Source organism: Delphinus delphis, chromosome 9 (assembly GCF_949987515.2).
Source record: "Delphinus delphis chromosome 9, mDelDel1.2, whole genome shotgun sequence".
Lineage (NCBI taxonomy): Eukaryota > Metazoa > Chordata > Mammalia > Artiodactyla > Delphinidae > Delphinus > Delphinus delphis.
In genome coordinates, this window is record NC_082691.1 from 39,546,458 (window position 1) to 39,571,740 (window position 25,283).

The 25,283-nt window shown below is 35.3% G+C and overlaps 1 protein-coding gene across 2 annotated transcripts in view; it reads left to right on the plus strand.

Moving 5' to 3' along the window:
* AGMO (alkylglycerol monooxygenase) overlaps positions 1-25,283 on the plus strand; it is a 373,312-nt gene that overhangs the window by 162,208 nt on the left and 185,821 nt on the right. For both annotated transcript variants that reach the window (XM_060020429.1, XM_060020430.1), the window contains one exon: positions 10,891-10,986. In XM_060020429.1, coding sequence (XP_059876412.1) covers positions 10,891-10,986 — 96 coding nt within the window. The remainder of the gene's footprint in view (positions 1-10,890; positions 10,987-25,283) is intronic.

The window sequence follows — 25,283 nt, forward strand, 5'->3', positions numbered from 1 at the left end:
TTTTATTATACATCTTAATAATATAATGCCTTAAACATGATAGTCTCTCCACTTTGCAAATAATAAAATGTGTCTAGACTCATGAATATTATGTAATATATAATAGGGTCAAGGTTAACATCTCATTTTCTTCCAACTTTATAAATAAAATATCTGAATGCTACAGCTTTATATTCAAAACATAGTTATAGAAGTGCTCAAAAAATAAAAGAATGGGATAAGTCAAAGGGTTACAGGAGCCAATTTGAAAGAGCTCCCAATGGCCAAAATGTGGAACAATTTGAACAACAAAATATATAACATAGTGTGAAGTTATAATCCAAAGTATAAAATAAATATCTTTGAAATCAGTCCACATTGACATAGATAAATGATTAAATACATAAATAAATAGGAACAAATAAATGGGAAACGAAATCCCCTAAAGAATTTCAAGAGAATTTCAAATTATATATGTAGATACTGCCCCCATCCAGGAAATGGAGGTTAATACCTCCTTTACCATTGCCCTTTGAGTGTGGACTCTAATAACTCCTTCACAAAGAATAGAGTATGGAAAGGGACAAAGGGTGGGGTGGAAGTGGAAGTTTAACTTTAGATTGAAGAAACTTAGCAAACACAATAAATCGCGGGTCAAAGTTTACATCATCAGGTTGTATTGGTAGCAGGTACCCTTTGATAAGATGTGATAAAATTATGCTGTTGGTATGTACCCTATGACAAGATACATGGGAATGGACCTTCACCCCTGTGGTCTTTGTCACCAAAACCCATAACCCCAGTTTAACCATAAGAAAAGACATGTGTCAAACCCAAATTGAGTGACATTCTACAAAATACCTAACCAGTACTCGAAAGTGTAAAGGTTATGAAACACAGAGAATGTCTGAGAAACTGTCACAGATCAGAGGAGACTATAAGATACAAAACTAAATGTAATGTTTTATCCTAGATGGATCCTAAAGCAGGAAAAGAATATTAGGGGGGAAGAAAAACAGAACTAATGAAATCTAAATAAGGTGTAGAGTTTAGTGGAGTTTAGTTAAAAGTAATGTACTGGGCTTCCCTGGTGGCACAGTGGTTGAGAGTCCGCCTGCCGATGCAGGGGACACGGGTTCGTACCCTGATCCGGGAGGATCCCACATGCCGCGGAGCGGCTGGGCCCGTGAGCCATGGCCACTGAGCCTGCGCGTCCGGAGCCTGTGCTCCGCAACGGGAGAGGCCACAACAGTGAGAGGCCCGCGTACCGCAAAAAAAAAAAAAAAAAAAAAAAAAAAAAAAGTAATGTACCACTTTCACTTCCTTAGTTGTTTCAATGCAGCTTAGTAATATGTTAACAATAGAGAGTCTGGGGGTAGCAGGGGAGGTAATGTGGCAACTTCCTATATTATCTTTGCAACCCTTTTGCAAGTATAAATCTATTATAAAATAAATAGTTCATTAAAAGATAGAGCTACATGTCCATACCTGCATTTTCAAACTCAGAGCCACTGTAGATCATATACCAACTCTAGAAAAAAACAACTTAGATCTAGCCATTAGCAATAGACATTGATTCCTGGAACCCCCTAGAGTATCATAAAGAACAATGATTCAGCCATGCAGTTGTTAAACTGGCTGTTGTTCTAAAGTAGCTATGTTTCCATTCTTAATGTCTCAATCCAACACTCATTTTCCAAAATGTCAGCTCTGAACAAGCTAAACTCCTTCATTGCTGTTAGAAAGGAACCTCATAGAGTCCTTATCACAGGCAGAGCTGGTCTAAACCTGATCCAACCTGTTTCCAATCTCATCTTCCACCCTCCCCCATTGTCACCCCATCCAGTTTAACAATTAATTTTCAATTCTCTAAATCTACCATGACACAATGCCTTGATATTTTATTGAACATACAGTTATCTCTGCCTAGAAAGTTATTTATGCTTTACCTCTGATTGTTATATCCTTCAAGATTCATTTCTCTTTTACAGCCACCTTCCTAACTTCCCCAGGTCACTTTTTTTTTTCTTTCTGTCCTCCCATAAAGCCTTGCATATTCTATTATAATACTTACTTGCATTGTTGTCTTTCACACCAGCATGTAAACTTTGAAGGAAATGAACCTACTTCTATTTTTTCACTGTTACATATTTAGCATGTATAAAGTGCCTCATGCAGTCAGTGCTTAATAAATGCACATAACATGAATGAATGAAACAAAAAGTTTAATAGTTGTCAAAGAAATTATTTTTCTAAGTTACCTAGGGTAAGACCAGTGTGTGAAATAATTTAAATCTGTCAGTCATTTAAATGTTTATGATCTAACAGATCCTCAAAAAATTAGAGCACAGCGTGAGTAACTTAATTATTTTTTGGAATAAAATATATTTTAACATATTTGCATGACATATGAAGCTATTGAATGGGAAATAGTACACTATCTACATTTCAGTAGGTGAGTATTTCTTTTAAAAGCAGTAAAAAATGATAAACAGTTAGTTTAAATGACTGGGTTATGTAATTTTTTTTTAGCTCTGTAGTATCTGTCAGAGGTACTTGTTTTTTAGGTTGGTATTATCAATATTACAAGAATTAGTAAAATATGTTTAGAGCATATTAGCAATCTAAAAATAAGTAAATTTTAACCAATATCAGAGGAAAGACATACAGTTAAAATACCAATTTGTGAAAACCTTTATATCTGTAAGTTAGGGAATATGTAAATGTATGATGATATTATTTTTGAGCATAATAATTTCAAAATACATATTAATTTCATTGAGGAAACAGTAGAGAACAACTCACTTGGAAGAAAGAAGTCTGGGTTCCAGCCTTAGATCAGTTATTAGCTAGATTTGCCACACTGAACCAATTAAGTAATGTTTGAATCTCAGTGATTTTGAACATGAAATTAGGCATTAATATTTGCTCTGCCTTCTCATATTGTTATTGGAAGATCACCTTAAATAATGTGTGTAAATTCTTTAAATTCTTTGAACTATATGAAGTATGATTCACATGTATAATATTGTTTTTATATTACACATAAAACCGCAGAGGAACTTTTAGTGAAATCTCAGATCTTTTTATTATGACACACTCTCTGCAAACTACATAAGCAAAGACTATTTTTCAATATATGGGAGTTGGAGTTATATAAAGATAAATGCAAACAAGTAAAGACACAAAAAACTAACAACTTTGATGTAATGCAGTCAAATGCAGTGGGGATAAAATTCTCACAACTCTTATGTCACAGAAGGAAAACATGCCTTGAGCCTCCCATGAAGTAAAAAAAACAAAACTTCTCTCAGGACCTTGCCTCAGAACTCCAAGGTATCCCTTCACCACCCTCAACCTCCATTCAAAGACATTAGTAAGACAAAGTTTATGTCCATACATTAAATAAAAGAAGCACTTTGCCAGTTCGTGTGTTGACCAGCTTTAGATCCTTGATTCTAGCACAGATCAGCAAAATGGAACTATTCTGGTGCTTACCAAGCCATTTTGAAATTTGGTAAAAATAAAATTTTCCCCTGATTTTTGATATTTTTCTTTACAGAAATCTGATAGTCACTTGTAGTCCTTATAATGAGAGATAAATAAGGGTATCATAGTGAAGACCTCTACATAAAACAGCATTATCTTACTGGCATTTAAAAAAAATGTTCAAGTGGCTAAAACACTCCCTTTACATGTTATTTTTCTTGTTTTGAGAAACGCATCCACTCCTGTTTTTTTCTATATACACTTTTGACTGACAGAGGTCTTCATGGTGGCAGAGGTTGGGGATATGAAGAGAAGTAAGACATGAGCTTTTGTTCTTAAGGTGATTGCTTTCCTTGGAGGGATTCAATCAAGTCTACAGCCATTGTAATACAAATTGTTAAGGATTTGGAGAGAGATGTCTGCTCTGAGAACCAAGGAGGGTCAAGTGAAGCACCACAGAAGAAACGAGGCTTGAGCCCAATCTGTAAGAAGAAAAAATTTTTGCCATGAATATGGTTATAAGTGGAACATTATGTAGAAGGAGAATGTCTGTGAAAACACGAAATTATGAACAAATATGATAAACGTAGGGAATGGCAAGTAACATGTATGGTATGTGTATTATTTTCTTAGAACTGCCCTAACAAAGTACCAAAAACTGTGACTTAGAACACCTGAAGTGCATTGTCTCACAGTTCTGGAGGCTAGAAATCTAAGATTAAGGTATCGGCAGGATTGGTTCCTTCTGAGGGCTGTGAGGAAGCATCAGATCCACAGCTTCTTGTGGTTTGCTGGCAGTTTTTGGTGTTCCTAGTGTTGTAGATGTATCACTCCGATTGCTGCCTCCCTCTTCACTGAAGCTCCTCCTGGGTTCATGTCTGTCTCTGTGTCCAAATCTTCCCTTTTTAGGGGACATAATTCAGCCCATCACGGTATGAGTATGGCTAGAATACAGGATGTATAAGAAGGCGGAATGGGGAAAAGGGGAAATGGCTAAGAGCACAGAAATGGGAACAGAAGGGTGGGCCCAGATTTCTTAAAGAAGACTTTCTAAGTGGAAACACAAGCACTTTCTCCAAACATCACAATTTAAGTAGATGTGTTTTAAGGACGGAGATGAGTACTCTACCTGCAATCAGAGGAATTGGCTGTCTGTCATTGCTAATCACAGACTTAAGGAATTATTCAATCTTTAGTTTCTCAATTCTCAAGGAAAATGTCTGTAAAGTATTACAGAAATAAACAAGAATCATAGAAGTGCAGCTATTAGTCAGGTTAAACTACTTTATTAAAATAAAGTAGACATGAATCTGGAGCTCAAAAGATTTTTTAAAAAATATTTCTTTCAAAGTAATTATACCCTTGAGCTTCAACCATTTTGCTTACAGCTTATTCATGGACAGCTCTCCTCTGTCAACCCCTGCTTTTTCTCCCAGCTTGTCATTCCTCATGGCTTTCCTTCCTACTTCATCTAACCTAAGATGCTTAATGCCCATGACGCTAGCAAGCACAGGCTACCTCCTTCTGCTACATCTGCCCTTAAGTCCCCAAGCCTTGCTTGAATCTGGTCACTCACCTGCTTCACTCCCACACCCAGCTTGCTGAGCGCCATGGGTGTCCTCCATCACCAGCTGGGAGTTTGGTGCCCCTCCACGAATGGCTTCCAAACCCAAATGAGCTGTCAGTGCTGCTAACTAAGCCATAAACATGAGCCTCTCCCCTACCTGGGAGAAGCCTTTCTAAAATTCCTCAGTCTCCTCAAGATCTTTCCACTGCTGCCCCTGTTTGTCAGCCAATAAATGAATTTAAAACGTCACAGAGAAATTAGTTTTTCTGGTTTTCCCTCTCTCTATTTCTGTTCAGATATTTTCATTAAGATTTGTGAATTCACAGGTACATATACTTAAATTTTTTTTTTTAATTTAATTTAAGTAAAAACATTTTATATTACGTTGGAGTATAGTTGATTAACAATGTTGTGTTTGTTTCAGGCATACAGCAAAGTGATTCAGTTATACATATACATGTATCTATTCTTTTTCAAGTTCTTTTCCCATTTAGGTTCATAGATAACCAACAAGGACCTACTGCATATCCTTTACCTCTAGTTTTGCAGAAAATGTTCACCTCTCTTCAGTAGGTCTAATCCTTAGATTGGTGACATTGGTCCTACTGTGTTCCTCTGTTGGACTTTGTCCTGTCAATGACTTCTGGCATCTGTCCCTCTTCCTCTCAACTGGCTCCTTCTGAATATGCCATAAATATATTCATGTCTCTCACATTAAAACACACACACACACACACACACACACACAATATCTCCTCCCTCATCCATATGTTCTATTCAAGAAATACCTCCAGCTCTCTCCTTCCTTGTTCTTGGAGAAAGAGAGAAGTAAATCAAACCTACCTCTGTTTCATCACCTCCTTTGAATGATTCTTCAACTTACTGAGGTTTGCATTCCAGGCCTACTGCTCCACTGATCCATAGCTGCAAATCCAGTGTCGTTTTTTAGTTCAGTTGATATTTTCGGGACATATTTGCTTCCTCAACAGCTTTCTTGGAATATTCCTCAAGGGCTTCAACACAGTATACCCTAAGATGAACTTTATAAATCTACTCTTCCTCCTGTTCATCATCTTGGTGAACAACATCACCCTTCACACAAGCCAGGTATCTGGGTGTCTTCTAATTCTCCTCTGTTTCTCTCATTTCCTATGTTTAAATAGTTACCAAATCCACAGGTCTCTTGTATATAGTCTGCCTCTCCATTCCCATGGCTGCTGCTGTGGTGAATGTGCATGATTTTTCACTGGGCTATACAAATAGGATTTCATACCACTTTTATATTTCTTACAAGCTTAAAAATCACACGTTAACTACTCGCTCCTGACCTAGGATAAATCCAGTCTCCTTAGAATGGCATTAAAATGCTCCCTCTCTGGTTTGACCAATGTCTAAATTATCTTTTGTTTTTGTTTGGCTGTGGTGAGCCACAGATTCCCCAGAGCCTTCCTGATGAAAGCTACAGATTGTTTCTTTAGAAAATCACACATTTCCCCCATACATACAAGTTCACACTTTATTATAGTCCTATCCAGGGGGTTCACAGACTTCTTAAGATCTATCCATGAATTCCATGGTTCCCCCCAATCTCTTGCCCATTCTCTAATGGCTTCTGCAGTGCCAGAATACTCACGGTTCCCCCTCAAGGCCATGTTGCTTTTTCCTTCATGATGCTTCCTCATACCACCCCTGCCTGCCCCATTTACTTGATGAACAGAATAAAACCCACTCATCTCCTACCCATTAGCCTAAGGTCACCTCTAGACCTATCTTTATTCTCTCCTCACACATACAGATTTGTGTTGTTTCTCTCCTTCATGACCCTATTATATATGACCTCTATCAAAAGATAATAAAATAACCTAAGGTAGATAGTGTAATTTAAGGCAAAAGAGCCTTGGAGTCAGAATAACATGGGTTTGAATGCACGGCAGAAATGGATATATTCGGGAAACAGTATAATATCCTCTGGCCCAGGTACTAAGAGTTTAAGTTTGAGGAAGGAGAAATTTCTTCTGACAAATTAGTACCATCTGAAGCTTTATGATGGAAGTGGCATTTAAACCAGTTTTTAAAACTGTATAGGGTTTGGAAGTAGAGAAGAAGATAAGAATTCTCAGAACTAGTTGACATTTACTAAGCTGATTTCAATTTTAGAAATTGGAACCTTAATTGTATCATTAGACTCTTTTTATAGTATTATATTAATCACAAGAAATTAATTTTAATATGATTCATGTGACTTACTCCCTGACATATATCTTTATTTCTTATTAGAAATGTTATTTTTTGTAATTTATGTTGAGTTCATTTTTCTAATTGTAAGTTCATCATTATATTTACTGATTTGTAAGATTTGAGACATTGTTTCATCAATTTTTAAAAATTGAAGTATAGTTGATTTATAATGTTTCAGGTGTATAGCAAAGTGATTCAGTTAAATATACATATGTGTATATATACATATGAGTATATATATATATATATCCACATATATAGATACTTTTCCACATTCTTCCCCATTATAGGTTATTACAAGATATCGAATATAGTTCCCTGTGCTAAAGTAGATCCTTGTTGTTTATCTAATTTATATATAGTAGTGTGTATCTGTTAATCCCAATATCCCAATTTATCCAAACCCCCTCCCCCCTTTCCCTTTGGTAATTATGTTTTTTCCATGCCTATGAGTCGATTTCTGTTTTTTAAATAAATTCATTTGTATCACATTTTTTGTTCCACATATAAGTGATATCATATGATATTTATCTTTCTCTGTCTGACTTACTTTACTTAGTATGATAATCTCTAGGTCCATCCATGTTGCTGCCAATGGCATTATTTCATTCGTTTTTAATGGCTGAGTAATATTGCATTGTATCAAGATACCACATCTTCTTTATCCATTCATCTGTCGATGGACATTTAGGTTGCTTCCATGTCTTGGCTATTGTAAATAGTGCTGCTGTGAACATTGAGGTGTATGGATCTTTCAAATTAGAGTTCTCTTCAGCTATATGCCCAGGAGTGGGATTGCTGGATCATATGGTAACTCTATTTTTAATTTTTAAGGAACTTCCATACTGTTCTCCACAGTGGCTGCATCACTTTACATTCCCACCAACAGAGTAGGAGGGTTCCCTTTTCTCCACACCCTCTCCAGCACTGATTATTTTTAGAGTTTTTTATGATGGTCATTCTAAGCGGTGTGAGGCCGTACCTCATTGTGGTTTTGATATGCATTTCTCTAATAATTTGCAATGTTGAGCATCTTTTCAGGTGCCTGTTGGCCATCTGGATGTCTTCTTTGGAGAAATGTCTGTTTCTGCCCATTTTTTGATTTGATTTTTTTTCGACATTGAGCTGTTTGTATATTTTTGAAATTAAGCCCTTGGCAGTAGCATCATTTGCAAATATTTTCTTCCATTCCATATGTTATCTTTTTGTTTATGGTTTCCTTTGCTCTGCAAAAGCTTTTAAGTTTAATTAGGTCCCATTGTTTATTTTTGCTTTTGTTTCCATTACTCTAGGAGATGTATTCAAAATAATATTGCTGCTATTTATGTCAAAGAGTGTTCTGCCTATGTTTTCCTCTAGGAATTTTATAGTATCAAGTCTTACATTTGGGTCATTAATCCATTTGAAGATTATTTTTGTATATGGTGTTAGAAAATGTTCTAATTTTATTCTTTTACATGTAGCTGTCCAGTTTTCCCAGTACCAGTTATTGAAGAGACTGTCTTTTCTCCATTATATATTCTTGCCTTCTTTGTCATAGATTAATTGACTGTAAGTGTGTGGGTTTATTTCTGGACTTTCTAACCTGTTCCATTGATCTATGTGTTTGGTTTTGTACCAGTACCATACCGTTTTGATTACTGTTGTTTTGTAGTATAGTCTGAAGTCAGGCAGCATGGTTCCTCCAGCTCCGTTCTTCTTTATCAAGCTTGTTTTGGCTATTTGGGATCTTTTGTGCTTCCATGCAAATTAGAAAACTTTTTGTTCCAGTTTTGTGAAAAATACCATTCATAATTTGATAAAGATTGCATTGAATCTGTATATTGCCTTGGGTAATATGGTCCTATTAGAATACTGATTCTTCCAATTCAACAACATGGTTCATCAAATACGTTTTTAGGAAATCTTATGGGAAATTCCTTAAGAAAGTGTTCTATGGGCTAACAGGCTGTGGTTTGTACTAGCATGATAAAGTCTCTGAGAATTTCTATGGTAAGGAAAGTTCACTTGCCTTACTCAACTCTTCACAGTTTATCTGATGATAGAACACCCTTTTCCATAATACCTGTTGTTATCTCAAAGGACTATTTCTTCACACTTTGAGGAATTATAATGAACTATAAATAGTCATCTTGTATGAACTCTTTTTCTAGAGAGAACTATTTATTAAGCATCAAGATAAGTTTGTTCTATATTTTTATTTACATCTCAAAGTTTCCAAAATATTCCTTAACTTAAAATACTTAAATCATTGGTCATATATGTGTTTCAAATATTTTTTTCACCTATTGTAAGAGAACTATATTAATATATTCTCAAATCAAATCACAATATTAGAGATTTTTTGGAACTAAAAAGATGGCTAGATTTCAGATGGTCTTCTCCTTCACCAGTCATTTGAGGAAACTGGAGCCTAGAGAAGCTTAAGAAATTTGTAAATATTGCAGAGCCATTCTGTAGTAGAATGAAGGCTTAAAAGGGAATGTCTTGAGTAAGAGCCCAGTGTTCTTTTGTTGTTCACTAATCTAATCCATTGCTTAATAATGAATTTATAAATAATGCAACTGATCCTGTTGTGATGACAGCTGAGATTTTTCATGACTTAAAGTTCGAAACAAAAACTATAAGAAAATGTCTGATTTCAAATATATCCTCATTACTAAACGTTGTTGAAATGATATTTGGCCTAATTGGGAATAAAAGCTTTAAAATAATTCAGAAATAAAATTGTAGTATTCTGAAAGCATGTTTTTAAAATATCTCATCTTTTGGAAATATTAACTTTATAAACCCCAAAATGTAAAGTTGAAGTCTGATTCTTTTTCTTCCTATTTCGTTGTTTAGTTTTTCATTTAATAGAAAGTTTTCTTACAACATGAAACCACTCTTGGGGATCAAAGTCATTGGGAGAACACAGCAGATTGTGCTTACTCGTTGATTCTAACCAGTGGTTTACGAATAAGTTGTTTTCCCAAGGCAGAGGCATTTCCGTCTGTTAGGAAATAGGGACCTTCAAAACTTGTTTCCACAATGGCACAGTATCATAGCTCCTTCTTTACTAACTTTGAAAAAAAATCAGGAGATATTGTCAACCACAAAATAATAAAGTAAAATTTAAGAGGGAAAATGTATTCTTTCCCCTTCTCATATAAAGTTACTGTCTTTTACTATAATTGCATTTTGTTACTCAGAATGCCATAATAATACAGTGTTTAGGAGCTGTCAAGGTATAAAGGCACATGCTCCTACATTTCTTTTACTTAAAGAAAGTGTGTATTTTTGTATATATTAAAAAACCTCTTTACTTCCAGGAAATACACCCAACCTTTTCAAGATTAAGGAAACAACGTACATTGTATGCTTTGTTAAGAAGACAATATTAAATGTGAAATGGAAGTCCAGTGGACTTAGCTCCAACATGTCTATAACTTTATCATCATGTGGAAAAATTAATGTTGCAAGGTCAAACATGGCAATAAAATGTACAGAATAAGATATATTTGCTAAAAATAAGGCATATTTGCTGAAGGATAGACTCAAAATATTGAATCATTAGTGATAGTATATGTTATGTTGAGAAGTCCTATGTGCAAATTTATAATGTTTTAATCTTTCAGATATTCTACTCTCCACTGGCCCTCTTCATACCACCTTCAGTCTATGCTGTTCATCTTCAGTTCAATCTCCTCTACCAGTTTTGGATCCACACAAAGGTAATTTTTTTCCTTAAGTTTTATACCTAAATAGCCTAAAGCAATGTCCTAGAAATCCACTAGCAGCTGATTTATTGTGTAAGAAAAACCTTTGTTTGCCTTCTTTAAGGAGAAACATGTGTTCATTTTTATTCCTTTTTACTGAATATATATTGCAACGTTTATAAGAAGCAATGAGGCCAGTTGGTCTCAATTAAATAAAATAATTTTTGAACTGTTAAGTACCAAAATGTTTTAATACTGTACTCAATACAGTATCTTCCTGTATTACAGTTTATTAAACATAAAGATGTTGAAATTCATTTCAATTTAGAGATACAAATTTATATATATGTATATATTTGTGAATATTTTGCTTATATATTTAATATATACTAGTTATAATAATTTATATGTATAATATAATTTCTTGTTATATAATGAACAATATTTAATTATATAAGATATATAATGTTTATACATTTTTAGTTATATATACATATATATATCAATCGGTGGAAACTGCTTGAAAACTCCTTGAAAAACATTTAATGCTTAAAGAAATTATCTAAATATCTTTTGATTGGAAACCTTTCTCTAATTTTAGAGTTTAGGTTTTATTTAAAGAGTGTTCAATAAGTTTTTTCTTCCACAAAAGTGAACAAATATAATTTCTTGGGTCTTCTGTGGTATTTCAAATTGTCAGACTTGAATGTTTGCAGATAGATCATTAAGCAACTGATTGTTTTATGAACTATCATATTGATCTGGTTGTTAAATACCAAAAATCACAGACCCTGAAAAGTTCTTACTTATGCACATTAGAACCCTTTCAAGCATTTGGTATTTATCGGAAGCCTTTTGAAGTTCTAGAGGAAGCATGCTGACAGGTGTTGCAACTGGTTGAACACTACCACAAATCACAGCTGCATTAGATGCCAAAACTTGATACAACAAAGTGCACTATTTCATTAATCTGCAGTATTTCATGCTACATATTTACTTGGAATAAAGACTGTTACCGTGACTTTGGACGTATGTGGCATTATTTGAAGATCTGTCATGAAATAGTATTGCATTTTATGGTAGCTGACATACATCAAACAGTCAATACTACAACCATCTGAAAGAGTTGTTGAGGCCAGTTCTGACTCTAGAGGTCAAAGACAAATTTGTTTAAATCAGTGGAGGGAAGCTTTGTGATGATTTACATGGAGGGGTTAAAGGAGAAATACATTTTTATAGCAGCTCTGCTCCACATCATGCCATGTGTTGGGTCTGGTATTAGTCTGGATACAGAATAATGGTGCCTAAGTAACTTTCGCCTTTTCCTGTGGCCCTCCGAGAAGTCCATGAGCCAGGGCTTGAGTTCTATCCTAAGAAGTAAATGGGGAGTAGAGGAAAGCCAGTGGTCAGACATTTCTTTTAAGCTCAGAAGCTGCATGTGGCTTCATTCTAACTTGAAAGCAATGCATTAGAGCCTCTCACTTGTGTTGTGCTTTAGACTTTTGTAAGTACTGTACGCGTATAGTTACTACAGTTCAGTGGCACAGAAGTAAGAGCATACCTTCTGAAATTAAGGTTTGATTCTTGGAATTTTAAATTATACATTAACTGTGAGTACATTTCTAAAATTTTTACAGCTGTGTACTTAATTGCATTAATTATTCTAGACAGCATACTACCATTTGTTTACTAATAACAGAACCACTCAGGAAGTAGAGCCAAGAGATTTGTAGCAGTGGCTGCTTCTGGAGAGAGGAGCAAGTGATACAAAGAACTGGAGTGAGGAGAAGACTTAACCTTTTTAAAAGAAAAAATATATATTATCATGCTTTTGCCCTACTTTTTAGAGATTAATACATATTAGATTAAGAAATAACAAATAAAAACTGAAAACAGTGGCCTTCAGCCTAGAAAAATACCCACTTTGTGACTCTAAAATATGTTAGCCCCTTTAGGCCACTTTGGTACTGTTTAATTTCAGGCATCATACTTGGGTCTCCATTCACAGAAACAATATATGAGCCATAGATGTGGCAGTGTTGACCAAAGAGCCCTGTACATACCTGGATGAAGGTTTGATTTCTTACAGTTATTTCACTTCTGCTGACATCCATAAAATCACTTTTCATTGAGGGGAATCTGGCCTAACGGAAGTACGATTTTCTAAAAGTGAAGAAAAGTTTATTCACTTCAATCAGATGAGGATAAGAGGAAGAAAAAAAACTAACAACATGGTTTTGAAAGATTGTAAATGAGAGATAAAGTAGGTCATATAACGAACTAAAGAGTTTATAACGAAATTTTCTGCTTAGTTTTGAGTTACTTCAATGAAGAAACAATAGCATCTATCTCTTCCTTTTTTTGAAAGTTACAAAACATTCTGCTTAAAACTGTACACTGTTGCTTAATTTTTATGACAGTGTTTTTGTTTATTGTTCATTCATCTAAAGTGTCTGCAGTTCATCGTCAATTATACACTTTTCTTCTGAGTTTGCTAAATGTAATTAGAAAAATATTTATTTAATACATGTTTTAAACTTAGTAACTATGGAATATTGGAATTATTTTTTAAGATATTAGATGATATTTGGGTGTCAACTGATTTAGATAATACAGTAACGGTAGTAACTTTATCTGTTACCTTTGGTTTAACTTAAATTTGCTATCATATTGTTCATATACATATCAGATGATGCTTGAGCAGAGAAATATAAAAATAATTACTTGGTATTGAAGATTTGAACCATATGATTCGATGACTTTTATAGTGTTAAACTGAAGCTTCTACATGGAACATTATTTTCAGTTACAAACATGAGTGATTTGTTTATGTACTAATATGGACGGATCTCCAAATAAATCAAATTATGTAACAGGGTATAGTGTATACTAATATTTATATGTTAAAAAAGAAAACAACTCTATGTTTTATATGTTCATATATGCCTAAAATGACTCTAGAAATACACGTGGGTAGCCAACTGTTTTCCCAGGGGAGGGATATTTGGGATGGCTGACAGATAGGATTACAATGAAATGTTAACATTAATATTACCCAGTCTAATGTGGGTTAAGAGCTATCTTTTGTTGGTAATACTTCCCTAATAACTAATGATGTTGAACAGTATTACATGTATTTATTGGACACTGATACATTTGCTTTAACTAATTGTCTGTTCAAACTCTTATTTTTTATTAAATAATTGTTTGCCTAATTGATTTGTTGAAATTCTTTATAGATTCTAGATATGAATCAATGTCAAATATATGTATTTTAAATATGTTCCCTCAGCTTGTAGCATACCTTTTTATTTTCTTCCTGATGACTTTTCATGAAAAGAAATATTAAATTTTGAAGATTAATTTATCATTTAAAAATTTTATGGTTACTTTCATTGTATTTCTCTAAGAAATATTTGACTATCACAAACTTTCAAATAAATTATCTTAGGATTTCTTTTGGAAGTTTTTGAACTTTAATTTTCTCTTTGGGTCTGTAATATTGGAACAAATTTTTTGTGAATGGCATTTGGTAGGGGTCAAAATTCATAATGATCTCTATGCACACATCGTCTTACTCCAGGACTATTTGTTGTGGAGACTTTCTTTTATCCATTGAGTTATTTGGGTTCTTTGTTGAAAAGAAATTGACCATATATGTGGTTGAATATAATTTTAGTCTTCTCTTTCATTGATTTGTTTGTCTCCTCTTATACAAATCCCTCACTTTATAGATTACTGTATCTTTATAGGAAGAATTGTTTGTACAGGTTGTAAACTAAAATTCTCTAGGATGTCTCCCATGTGTGATTTTATGGCCTTTTATTTCTTTCTTTCCTGTATTTATGTTATTTATTTACTTTTCTTGCTTTATTGGTTAGAGTTCACAGACAGTGTATTTTAAATCAAATTTTGGAAAAAAATTCTGGCCATTATTTCCTTAAAGATTATATCTATACCTTTCTCTCTTTCCTCTCTTGGGACTCTAAATACATGTTTATTAGACTACTTGATGTTGACTCACAGATCAATAATGCTCCATAATTTTTAAATTTTCACTTTTTTTTTCTTATTTAGATTGGATAATTTCGATTAATTTGTCTTCACGTTTGTTTACCCTTTTACTTGCTCTTAAGAATCTGCTTTTAAGCCCACTAGGTGGATTTCTCACATCAGTTATTATGCTTTAAGTTTTAGAATTTTTATTTCTCTGCTGAAATTGTCACTTATTATGACTATCTTTTCCTTTAAGTCTTAATTATAATAATTATGCTTAAATTCTGGTTTGCTAATTCCAACATCTGAGTCATGTGCAAGTCATTTGCACTTCAATTGGCTTTTTTTTTCCCTCAGTATGGATCACTTTTTTTCTCTTCTTTGTATATTTAGTAAATTATTACTAGCCAATCTTTATGGAAAACTTGTTGTAGAGACTCTAGATTCTATTATGTTTCTCTGACCATTTATTTTTTATTGTAGGAGGAAGCAAAATAATTAGCTAACTGTCTTGTGTTTTTGGAGGCTTTGATGTACACTTTGATAGGACATCCATCTTTTAGTACTGTCTTTAGTCCTAGGGCATATACCTTATCTTTGGTGGTCTTTAATATTAGACAAGGCCTGTCTTGTGTTGTTTTTGTTTTATTTTTTAGGGTTCTTTTCTTTAATTAATTAATTTATTTGTTTTCATTTTTGGCTGTGTTGGGTCTTCATTGCTGTTCACGGGCTTTCTCTAGTTGGTGGGAAGCAGGAGCTATTCTTCATTGTGGTGTGCAGCCTTCTCATTGTCGTGGCTTCTCGTGTTATGGATCATGGGCTCTAGGCACAGAGGCTTCAGTAGTTGTGGCACATGGGCTCAGTAGTTGTGGCTCATGGACAGTAGAGTGCAGGCTCAGTAGTTGTGGCGCACGGGCTTAGTTGCTCCACTGCATGTGGCCAGGGATCAAACCCGTGTCCCCCAAAGTGAGAGAGTTGCATGGACATATATACACTACCAAACATAAAATAGATAGCTAGTGGGAAGTAGCCTCATAGCACAGGGAGATCAGCTAGGTGGTTTGTGACCACCTAGAGAGGTGGGATAGGGAGGGTGGGAGGGAGGTAGACGCAAGAGGGAAGAGATATGGGAACATATGTATATGTATAACTAATTCACTTTGTTATAAAGCAGAAACTAACACACCATTGTAAAGCAATTATACTCCAATAAAGATGTTAAAAAACAAAAACAAACAAACAAGAAAAACGTGTCCCCTACACTGGCAGGCGGATTCTTAACCACTGTGCCACAAAGGAAGCCCTTTTTTTTTAAATTATCACCCTTCATTTTTCTTTTTTATTTTTTTAACATCTTTATTGGAGTATAATTGCTTTACCTGTTATGTTAGTTTCTGCTGTATAACAAAGTGAGTCAGCTATATGTATACATATATCCCCATATCCCCTCCCTCTTGCATCTCCCTCCCACCCTCCCTATCCCACCCCTCTAGGTGGTCACAAACCACTGAGCTGATCTCCCTGTGCTATGCAGCTGCTTCCCACTAGCTATCTATTTTACATTTGGTAGTGTATATATATCAGTGCTACTCTCCAACTTCGTCCCAGCTTACCCTTCCCCCTCCCCGTGTCCTGAAGTCCATTCTCTACGTCTGCATCTTTATTCCTGTCCTGCCGCTAGGTTCATCAGAACCATTATTTTTTTTTAGATTCCATATATATGTGTTGGCATATAGTATTTGTTTTTCTCTTTCTGACTTACTTTACTCTGTATGACAGACTCTAGGTCCATCTACCTCACTACAAATAGTTCAATTTCATTTCTTTTTATGGCTGAGTAATATTCCATTGTATATATGTGCCACATCTTTATCCATTCATCTGTTGATGGACACTTAGGTTGCTTCCATGTCCTGGCTATTGTAAATAGTGCTTCAATGAACATTGTGGAACATGTCTCTTTTTGAATTATGGTTTTCTCAGGGTATATGCCCAGTAGTGGGCATATGGGTCATATGGTAGTTCTATTTTTAGTTTTTTAAGGAACCGCCATATTGTTCTCCATAGTGGCTGTATCAATTTACATTCCCTCCAACAGTGCAAGAGGATTCCCTCTTCTCGACACCCTCTCCAGCATTTACTGTTTGTAGATCTTTTGATGATGGCCATTCAGACCAGTGTGAGGTGATACCTCACTGTAGTTTTGATTTGCATTCTGTAATGATTAGTGATGTTGAGCATCCTTTCACGTGTTTGTTGGCAATCTTTATATCTTCTTTTGAGAAATGTCTATTTATATCTTCTGCCCATTTATGGATTGGGGTGTTTTTTTTTTTTGATATTCAGCTGCATGAGCTGCTTGTATATTTTGGATATTAACCCTTTGTCTGTTGTTTTGTTTACAAATATTTTCTCCCATTCTGAGGGTTGTCTTTTCGTCTTGTTTATGGTTTCCTTGACTGTGCAAAAGCCTTTAAGTTTCATTAGGTCCCATTTGTTTATTTTTGTTTTTATTTCCATTTCTCTAGGAGGCGGGTCTAAAAGATTCTTACTGTGATTTATGTCCTAGAGTGTTCTGCCTATTTTCTCCTCTAAGAGTTTTATAGTGCCTGGCCTTACATTTAGGTCTTTAATCCAGTTTGAGTTTATTTTTGTATAAGGTGTTAGGGAGTGTTCTAATTTCATTCTTATACATGTAGCTGTCCAGTTTTCCCAGCACCACTTATTGAAGAGGCTTCTTTTCTCCATTGTATATTTTTACCTCCTTTTAAAAGATAAGGTGACCATATGTGCGTGGGTTTATCTCTGGGCTTTCTATCCTTTTCCATAGATCTATATTTCTGTTTTTGTGCCAGTACCATACTGTCTTGATTACTGTAGCTTTGTAGTAGTCTGAAGTCTGGGAGTCTGATTCTTCCAGCTCCGTTTTTCTTTCTCACAACTGCTTTGGTTATTTGGGGTCTTTTGTGTTTCCATAAAAATTGTGAAACTTTTTGTTCTAGTTCTGAGAAAAATGCCATTGGTAGTTTGATAGGGATTGCACTGAATCTGTAGATTGCTTTAGGTAGTAGAGTCATTTTCACAATGTTGATTCTTCCAGTCCAAGATCATGGTATATCTCTCCATCTGTTTGTATCATCTGTAATTTCTTTTATCAGTGTCTTATAGTTTTCTGCATACAGGTCTTTTGTCTCCTTAGGTAGGTTTATTCCTAGGTATTTTATTCTTTTTTTTGCATTGGTAAATGGGAGTGTTTCCTTAATGTCTCTTTCAGATTGTTCATCATTAGTGTATAGGAATGCAAGAGATTTCTGTGCATTACTTTTGTATCCTGCTACTTTACCGAATTCATTGATTAGCTCTAGTAGTTCTCTGGTAGCATCTTTAGGATTCTCTATGCATAGTATCATCTCATCTGCAAACAGTGACAGTTTTACTTCTTCTTTTTCGATTTGGATTCCTTTTCTGTTTTTTCTCTGATTGCTGTGGCTAAAACTTCCACAACTATGTTGAATAATAGTGGTGAGAGTGGGCAACCTTGTCTTGTTCCTGATCTTAGAGGAGATAGTTTCAGTTTTTCACCGTTGAAAACGATGTTGGCTGTGGCTTGTCACATATGGCCTTTATTGTGTTAAGGTAGGTTCCTTCTCTGTCTGCTTTTTGGAGAGTTTTTATCATAAATTGGTGTTGAATTTTGTTGAAAGCTTTTTCTGCATCTACTGAGATTATCATATGGTTTTTATCCTTCAGTTTGTTAGTATGGTGTATCACATTGATTGATTTGCGTATATTGAAGAATCCTTGCATTCGTGTGATAAACCCCACAAGATCATGGTATATGATCCTTTAAATGTTCTGTTGGATTCTGTTTGCTAGTATTTTGTTGAGGATTTCTGCATCGATGTTCATCAGTGATATTGGCCTGTAGTTTTCTTTTTTTGTAACATGTTTGTCTGGTTTTGGTATCAGGGTGATGGTAGCCTCGTAGAATCAGTTTGGGCATTTTACTCCCTCTGCTATATTTTGGAATAGTTTGAGAAGGATAGGTGCTAGCTCTTCTCTAAATGTTTGATAGAATTTGCCTGTGAAGCCACCTGGTCCTGGGCTTTTGTTTGTTGGAAGATTTTTAATCACAGTCTCAATTTCAGTGCTTGTGATTGGTCTGTTTATATTTTCTCTTTCTTCCTGGTTCAGTCTCGGAAGGTTGTGCTTTTCTAACAATTTGTCCATTTCTTCCAGGTTGTCCATTTTACTGACATATAGTTGCTTGTAATAATCTCTCATGATCCTTTGTATTTCTGCAGTGTCAGTTGTTACTTCTTTTTCATTTCTAATTCTGTTGATTTGAGTCTTCTCCCTTTTTTTCTTGATGAGTCTAGCTGATGGTTTATCAATTTTTTTTTCTTCTCAAAGAACTAGATTTTAGTTTTATTGATCATTGCATTGTTTCCTTCATTTCATTTATTTCTGATCTGATCTTTATGATTTCTTTCCTTCTGCTAATTTTGTGGTTTTTTTGTCCATCTTTCTCTAACTGCTTTAGGTGTAAGGTTAGGTTGTTCATCTGAGATTTTTCTTGTTTCTTGAGACAGGATTGTAATAAACTTCCCTCTTAGAACTGGTTTTGCTGCGTCTTATAGGTTTTGGGTCGTCATGTTTTCACTGTCATTTGTTTCTAGGTAATTTTTGATTTCCTCTTTGATTTCTTCAGTGATCTCTTGGTTATTTAGTAGCATATTGTTTAGCCTCCATGTGTTTATATTTTTTTTAGTTTTTTTCCTGTAATTGATATCTTGTCTCAAAGGTTGTAGTTGGAAAAGATACTTTATAAGATTTCAATTTTCTTAAATTTACCAGGGCCGGATTTGTGACCCAAGGTATGATTTAGCCTGGAGAATGTTCCATGTGCATTTGAGAAGAAAGTGTATTCTGTTGCTTTTGGATGGAATGTCCTATAAATATCAATTAAGTGCATCTTGTTTAATGTGTCATTTAAAGCTTGTGTTTCCTCATTTATTTTCAATTTGAATGATCTGTCCATTGGTGAATGTGGGTGTTAAAGTCCCCTACTATTTTTGTGTTACTGTTTATTTCCCCTTTTATGGCTGTTAGCATTTGCCTTATATATTGAGGTGCTCCTATGTTGGGTGCATAAACATTTATAATTCTTATATCTTCTTCTTGGATTGATCCCTTGATCATTACGTAGTGTCCTTCTTTGTCTCTTATAATAGCCTTTATTTTAAAGTCTATTTTGTCTGATATGAGAATTGGTATTCCAGCTTTCCATTTGCATGGAATATCTTTTTCCATCCCCTCACTTTCAGTCTGTACATGTCCCTAGATCTGAATTGGGTCTCTTGTAGACAGCATATATACCAGTCTTGTATTTGTATCCATTCAGCCAGTCTATGTCTTTTGCTTGGAGCATTTAATCCATTCACATTTAAGGTAATTATCAATATGTGTGTTCCTATTACCATTTTCTTAATTGCTTTCAGTTTGGTTTTGTAGGTCTTTTCCTTCCCTTGTGTTTCCTGCCTAGAGAAGTTCCTTTAGTATTTGTTGTAAAGCTGGTTTGGTGGTGCTGAATTCTCTTAACTTTTGCTTGTCTGTAAAAGTTTTGCTTGTGTGTAAAAGTTTTAATTTCTCCATCGAATCTGAATGAGATCCTTGCTGGATAGAGTAATCTTGGTTGTAGGTTTTACCCTTTCATCAGTTATAATATGTCCTGCCACTCCCTTCTGGCTTGCAGAATTGCTGCTGAAAGTCCAGCTGTTAACTTTGTGGTGATTACCTTGTATGTTTTTTGTTGCCTTTCCCGTGATGCTTTTAGTATTTTTTCTTTGTATTTAATTTTTGAAAGTTTAATTAATATGTGTCTTGACATGTTTATCCTTGGGTTTATCGTGTATGGGACTCTCTGTGCTTCCTGGACTTGATTGACTATTTCCTTTCCCATGTTAAGGAAGTTTTCAACTATCATCTCTTCAAATATTTTCTCAGACCCTTTCTTTTTCTCTTCTTCTTCCGGGACCTGTATAATTTGAATGTTGGTGTATTTAATGTTGTTCCAGATGTGTCTGAGACTGTCCTCAGTTCTTTTAATTCTTTTTTCTTTATTCTACTCTGCGGTAGTTATTTCCACTATTTTATCTTCCAGGTCACTTATCTGTTCTTCTGCCTCATTTATTCTGCTATTGATTCCTTCTAGAGAATTTTTAATTTTGTTTATTGTGTTGTTCATCATTGTCTGTTTGCTCTTTAGCTCTTCTATTTCCTTGTTAAACGTTTCTTGTATTTTCTCCATTCTATTTCCAGGATTTTGGATCATCTTTACTATCGTTATTCTGAATTCTTTTTCAGGTAGACTGCCTATTTCCTCTTCATTTGTTTGATCAGGTGGGTTTTTACGTTTCTCCTTCATCTGCTGCATATTTCTCTGTCTTTTAATTTAGCTTAACTTACTGTGTTTGGGGTCTCTTTTTCACAGACTGCAGGTTCCTTGTTCTGTTGTTTTGGTGTCTGTCCCCAGTGTGTGAGGTTGGTTCAGTGGCTTGTGTAGGCTTCCTGGTGGAGGAGACTGGTGCTTGTGTTCTGGTGGGTGGGGCTGGATCTTGTCTTTCTGGTGGGCAGGGCTACGTCCAGTGGTGTCTTTTGGGGTGCTTGTGAACTTAGTATGATTTTAGGCAGCTAATAGGTGGGGTTGTGTTCCTGTCTTGCTAGGTGATTGGCATGGGGTGTCCAGCACTAGAGCTTGCCGACCGTTGGGTGGACCTGGGTCTTAGTGTTGAGACAGAGATTTCTGGGAGAGCTCTCGCCTATTGATATTATGTGGGGCTAGGAGGTCTCTGTTGGTCCAGTGTCCTGAACTTGGCTCTCCCACCTCAGAAGCTCAGTCCTGACACAAGGCCAGAGCACCAGGGCCCTGTCAGCCACATGGCTGCTAGTGTTGGAGGATCTCCTGCAGAGGTGGGGGGTGGCTGTGGCTCACCACGGGGACAAGGACACTGGCAGCAGAAGTTCTGGGAAGTAGTCCTTGGCAAGAGCCCTCCTGGAATCCACCATTAGCCCCACCAAAGAGCATGTAGCCTCCTTTTGTTTGTTTGTTAATGAAATGCATAAGGTGTTTACAGAGCCCCTTTAACTTGGTAGAATATGAATTCTCAGTTTTCTCTTGCCAGTACCAGGTAGCAGTTGAAATTCCTGCTCATTACCCTCGTAACTTTTCAGCAAGTTTCTTAATGTCTTGTCCCATGCATGAATAATATAAGAGTCAGCCAAGACTCTTAATTCAAGATTCAAGTTTGAGGGCAGTATGTGAGCTGATGATGTGGCTCCTCCCCTTGTGGTGCCACAGGATTTCTCCGTTCAATTTGCAGTCACTCTTGCAGTCTCAAAATTTGATCTCTGACTTCTAGTGGTACCAGCACTTTCTCTTCAAGCTCTACCACCTCCAGCTCCCCTTTTCCTTGCAATCAGGACATGACTTAGTGTGGCCATTCTAGTAGAATCCTACTGTGCAGACTATATCCACCAAGAACAAACATCACTGTTTTGCCATCACTTGCCATCAGTGATCTAGTTGACAAGCTATGAAGAAAACAAATTCTTCTCATCAGCAACACCATAAAATCATGCAGCTGCCCCAGTCAGATCTTTTCTCTGTGGATATATTCATGATAGACCTGTACAGTAAAGGTCAGTAGAAATTGGCATACAGGAGAACTGCAGAGTGTTATGTGCACAGGTAGAAAGCATGAGAAACATACAGTGGTATTTTGAAGCAATATAGCTAGTGAGACTATAGAAGCCAGAAGTTTGCAGAAGCCAGGACATATAGAGAAGAATAGGAAAAAGTAATGCGATAGCAGCAAAAACAATAGAGTGGTAGCAGCATGAGCAGAGAATTAGGACACCTGAATTCTTGATGATATAACTAATAAAGTATTTTGTTTATTGCCCTTTTGCATCCAACATCATGCTTCTCATGGAAGTTTGGCAGTGTTTATCTATTCTTCAAAATCTTATCAGGTCTACTCAAGACCCAGTCATATGTAAAAATTTAGCTTTCTTTTACCTAGCTATATCTATTTTATTCTATCTTTTTAATAAACCATTGAGAAAGAGTGAAATAGGTAATATTTGTGACATAAATTTTAAGTCATAGTTGCAGAGAAACGTGTTTATCTCAAGTCTCTGTAGCTGTTGTTTTGCCCTTTGTGTAGGTGGGAAATGTATTGGAATTTTTAAGCTAGTCAACAAGTCTTTTTCATTAACAGATTTATATTCATTTTGCATAAAGAAAAGTGACATCTGGGAAGACATTCTTGAATATTTCACATACTATAGTTATTTAAAATTAAATATGAGTATTGTAAACACAATTATTCATCTCAAGTGCTTTTTTTGAAACACAGTAAAAGTAAGAAATACCATTTGCATACTGTAAACTGTGTTTTTCCTTTTGGGGTCTTAGAGATTAAATTACCTGAATTTAAATCCTGACTTCATTTATTGCAATCACTGCAACTTTGTGTGTGTTTATTTTTAATTAAAGTATAGTTGATTTACAGTGTTGTGTTAATTTCTGCTGTACAGCAAAGTGATTCAGCTATACATATATATATTCTTTTTCATATTCTTTTCCATTTTGGTTGATCACAGGATATTGAATATAGTTCCCTGTGCTACACCATAGGACCTTGTTGTTTATCCATCCTATGTATCCAAATGTATCCATTTCTCCATCCTTGCAACTGCTAATCCCAAACTCCCAGTCCATCCCTCCCCCACCCTGCCTCCATCTTGGCAACCACAGATCTGTTCTCTATGCCTGTGAGTCTGTTTCTATTTCATAGGTAAGTTCATTTATGTCATATTTTAGATTCCACATGAAAATGATATCATATGGTATTTATCTTTCTCTTTCTGACTTACTTCACTTAGTATGATCATCTCTAGGTCCATCCATGTTGCTGCAAATGACATTATTTCCTTCTTTTTTATGGCTGAGTAGTATTCCACTGTATATATGTACCACATCTTCTTTATCCATTCATCTGTTGATGGACATTTAGGTTGTTTCCATGTTTTGGCTGTTGTGGTGTGAATCATCACTGCAACTTTGGACTGTTTACCTTCCTATGCCTCATTTTCCTCACATGTAAAATAAAAATAGTTACACTACGTAGCATTGTTGTGAGGATTATAAAAGAGTTCATGTTACAATCTGTTGATTAGAACAGTTGGCACATAAAAAGTACTAAAAAATGTTTTCAGTGCTATTATTGTTGATGTTACTATTTCTGCACTCTAGATACCTGTTTTATTGGATGTCACTTACTATTCATTCCTAGCCATCATTATAATTATTTGTGTATATTTTATGACATAATTTTAATATAATACATACTTTAGTATGAATTACTAATAAGAATAAATGCAGTTCGATTTTTTATTTTTTTAAATTTATTATTTATTTATTTATTTTTAATTTTTGGCTGTGTTGGGTCTTTGTTGCTGTGCACGGGCTTTCTCTAGTTGTGGCAAGCAGGGGCTACTATTCGTTGCGGTGCATAGGCTTCTCATTGTGGTGGCTTCTGTTGTTGTGGAGCATGGGCTCTAGGTGCATGGGCTTCAGTAGTTACAGCATGTGGGCTCAGTAGTTGTGGCATGCGGGCTTTAGGGCCCACAGGCTTAGTAGTTGTGGCACATGGGCTCTAGCGCGCAGGCTCAGTAGATGTGGTGCACAGGCTTAGGTGCTCTGCAGCATGTGGAATCTTCCTGGACCAGGCATTGAACCTGTGTTCCCTGCATTGGCAGGCGGATTCTTAACCACTGCACCACCAGGGAAGTCCCATGCAGTTGGATTTTAAACTTGAATAATTAATTAATGCACAAATTTACTTTGGGAAAAAAAATTCATTCTTCACTATAAGAGTTTCAGATTGTTAGCATGAAGTGCATTGATCAGGTTTTTTAATATCTTTTCTTGTGTGATTTAGAAACTAATCAATATAAAAAATTATTAAATTTGCCAAGTTCTGTATATCTTGTTAAATATTTTAATTATTATATCCCACAGACATGCACTGAGTGCCTAGCCTATTACATTCCTACTCTTGCATGTAATAACAAAAACCAAAATTGGGTTAAAGACTGGAATAATGAGATGCAATATTCTGGAAGAAGGAAAAGTATCTGAGCTTGAAAGATATTAAAAAACAGACAAGTTTAGGAGAATAAACAGTTACAGTCATCCCAGGCCAATAATTCTCAGTTACTGATAGTTGTTATTGGCTGAGATATCCCAA